Genomic DNA, 3,496 nt, shown 5'->3' on the forward strand with positions numbered 1-3,496 from the left:
ATACGATTAGTTTACTATTTTTCTTGCACTTTTTAATGTTTTTTGTATATTCAATGATTAATAGAAAACAAAATTGCTTAGATGTTCTATTAACTTCTTGTTGTGTTATCATCTCTACATCTCTCTGAATGTATATTTGTAACTTAACCCGTGTCTTCCTCTCTCTGTAGTCTTTATTGAGTGAGTGTACCAGATTTCGAAATGAAGATGTTCCCCCAAAACAACACGAGAAACAGAAGCTTTCTCATATGTATCGAGAATTGCAGGTAAAAAAAACTGTTTGTTTTAGAGCAAAGCCACATTAGGCTATCTCTTGTGTCCAGTGTGGGGATTTGAACCCCGGATTTTAGGGATATAAGTCTGTAGTGAAAACTATTTGTGCTCTTAGTTCACAGTTGTAAGTGTTAGAAATACATAGGAATGTAAACAAAGTATATATGAAGGGAATGAAAACAGGGAAAATAGAAACTGTATACAATATTTGTAAGAAGCAAAAGATTTTTAAATATTTAGAACTTGAGGAAACATAGAAAAGTAAAGAGTATATAAACACTTATTAAAATCAGCCATAAAGTTTTTAACAATCGTGTTTTAAATTTGTACTTCAGAAGATATTTAGGGATTCAGGACATCTGGATATAGAGCCCGAACTTCAGAGTGATTCCCTTGAGAGGGATTGGGATCGGCTGTTGTCTACTATTGAAGAACGTGACCTGGCAATTCGTGATGAAATCAGCCGGTTAGTAGTGTTCATTTTCATTCGTTATATCATTATCTTGGTATAAACAATGGAATTAAAATTTATGGTATTCTATAAAAAAAAAAAATATATTTAGGAGGAAAAGTAAATTTACAAAAATGATATTAATTTGATTCTATTGTATATAATTACTTCAAACTTCAGCCTGATAAGCAAAATAAATAACAGATTTTTCATATAAAGATATTCTACTGGTGGCATTCAAGTGTTCATAAAGGTCTTTATGTTAGAAAGCCTCAAAGTTAAAGTCTTTGAAAAATAAAACTATTTGTATGTTTCTCTGAATTTTTTACAAATCTGTAGTCCAGAGCATGTAAGTATAATTTAAAAGCTATGTATATGTATTTTTCAGTTCTTGTCCTAAGTTTATAATTTGATGAATTACCTTTTTTTGGCTTAATCCAGATTAGAGAAACTGCAACGCCTTGCGGAGAAAGTACACAGGCAAACAAAGCAATGTGAAGGTCGACTTAACGAAATGGAAACAAAATTATCAGAGGTTAGTTATTATTATAATTGGTATTATTTAATCAAATTTCAGAAGCTCTTTATTATAATCAGTTTCTTTGATATTTTTGTGTAATTACAAAAATACAATATACCAAAATTTATTAGTTTTTATTTTAACATTTCTAAGTTAATTAATATACTGACAATCATTTAGTATTTAATTATTGTTATTTATCTTAGAAATGTTATCAAAGTCATTTATTATCAGTTTGTAGTTAAAAATTTCTAAAGTAAATAACACCGTACCACAAGTATCAGCTTTTATCTTAACATTTCTAAGACGATTAACAATATACCAACGGTTAGTTATTGTCATTTTTCTTTTGTGAAGGTTTTGAAATAAACAAGGATATTAGGGGTTAATTATTATTAATTTACTTCATGTCTGAAGGAAACTAAATTAGCAGAGGTTATTGAATTTCCTTCTGTGTAATGTCATAAAGGTGAAAGGGTATCAGAGTTTGTTACAATCTGTTTTCATTTCTGGTAATATTTGAACAAACTGATTGAGTTTTTCCTATAGTTCAGTTGTTTTTTTATGACGTACAGTATATGTCTGATATTTTAACACCTCACATATTACTTATATAAAATATAAATCTGGTAGACTGATGGAGAGGTTTCTTGATTTACAGGAAGAGAAAAGGATACAGCGATTGGAGCCTTCCGAAGCAAAGCATATCTGTGAGGAGCTAGAACAGGAACTTAAAAGCATAGAAAGCAGTATCAAGACTTTGTTTCAAGATGTGCAAACTTTACGAGATGGTCGCTACCACCAGGCACCAGAGTTGCACAGACGGTGAGACATTACTTTATAAGTAGTAAATAACTTCCTTCTCGTGCACGATAACTTTTTATTACTCTAACCTAGAGGAACTCGACATCAGTGATCAGTGGCCAACAGTTTAAGTACTGTATAGAGAAATCATGTTTCCATATTCTTATAGATTGAAGTATCTTTCAGCATAGGCATTTTGTAATTGAGAAAATGTTATATATATATATTTTCAGTACATCACTGATTACATTCTGAACTATTTACTATTCATTATTAGTCATTAGTACATGAAGTAAAATTTTGATTACGTTGGACTTCAGTGATTATTAGAGAGGTAAAGATAAGATATTGGTGTGTATGTTATTGTTGACCAAACATTTATTGGAGTTACTTTTTTTCCTCTTGTTTATTGTTGCATGTTTGTTTTGTTAGTGAAAAGTACTATGTTTCTCTGACACAACATGTGATTAATATTTATATTCAACATACGTTTTGTGATATCAGTGTACAGAACCTCCACCAGAGATGGTCCAACATACACGTCCAGTTTACAACACGTATCATGGTCACCCTTCAGAAAATGAAGAAAGCCAAACCACTGACAGAAAAACAATTGGTTGAAACCAATGAAGCTTTTAAGTTTCTTCAAGACTGTATCGAGTGGGTCAGTTCTAAGCTTGTAAGTACAGATTCAAAATCTAAATTGTACATTTATTGATGCATATTGATGGATCCTTTTACTACTCTTTGCTGTGTGTTGCTTAAAATAAGTTATCAGTATTCATAATACGTGTGTTTTGTTCTTTTAGAAATTTATAGAAGAAGCCAACTTCGGAAATGACCTAGCAAGTGTCAAGTCACTATTAGAGCAGCATCAGACAGAACATAGAACAATTGATCAGTTTCAGAAGAACGTAGATCAGTGTGGTATGAGAAAGGTAAGGTGTCTCGTATCTTAAATCTGATTGGTCAATTTACGAACTATGCCAGTTGACATTGTTACCTTATCATATATTATTTTATCCTCTGAAAGTTGATCAATATCAAAACTACAGACTCTATATAGATGAAAATTTGTATGATAATTATATATCAAAACTACAGACTATATAGATGAAGATTTGTATGATAATTATATATTAAAACTACAGACTATATAGATGAACATTTGTATGATAATTATATATCAAAACTACAGACTCTATATAGATGAACATTTGTATCATAATTATATATCAAAACTACAGACTATATAGATGAACATTTGTATCGTAATTATATATCAAAACTACAGACTCTATATAGATGAACATTTGTATCATAATTATATATCAAAACTACAGACTATATATAGATGAACATATGTATGATAATTATATATCAAAACTACAGACTCTATATAGATGAACATTTGTATCATAATTATATATCAAAACTACAGACTATAT

At 29.9% G+C, this 3,496-nt stretch overlaps 1 protein-coding gene across 1 annotated transcript in view; it reads left to right on the forward strand.

Annotated features, from left to right (window-relative positions):
* LOC106476899 (plectin-like) overlaps positions 1-3,496 on the forward strand; it is a gene marked incomplete at both ends in the record, with an annotated part of 11,713 nt that overhangs the window by 3,613 nt on the left and 4,604 nt on the right. The window contains 6 exons of the mRNA XM_013937518.1: positions 171-266; positions 609-739; positions 1,166-1,259; positions 1,906-2,069; positions 2,553-2,727; positions 2,858-2,986. Of these exons, the coding sequence (XP_013792972.1) occupies positions 171-266; positions 609-739; positions 1,166-1,259; positions 1,906-2,069; positions 2,553-2,727; positions 2,858-2,986 (789 nt within the window). The remainder of the gene's footprint in view (positions 1-170; positions 267-608; positions 740-1,165; positions 1,260-1,905; positions 2,070-2,552; positions 2,728-2,857; positions 2,987-3,496) is intronic.

This window comes from Limulus polyphemus, unplaced genomic scaffold (genome assembly GCF_000517525.1).
Source record: "Limulus polyphemus unplaced genomic scaffold, Limulus_polyphemus-2.1.2 Scaffold12017, whole genome shotgun sequence".
Lineage (NCBI taxonomy): Eukaryota > Metazoa > Arthropoda > Merostomata > Xiphosura > Limulidae > Limulus > Limulus polyphemus.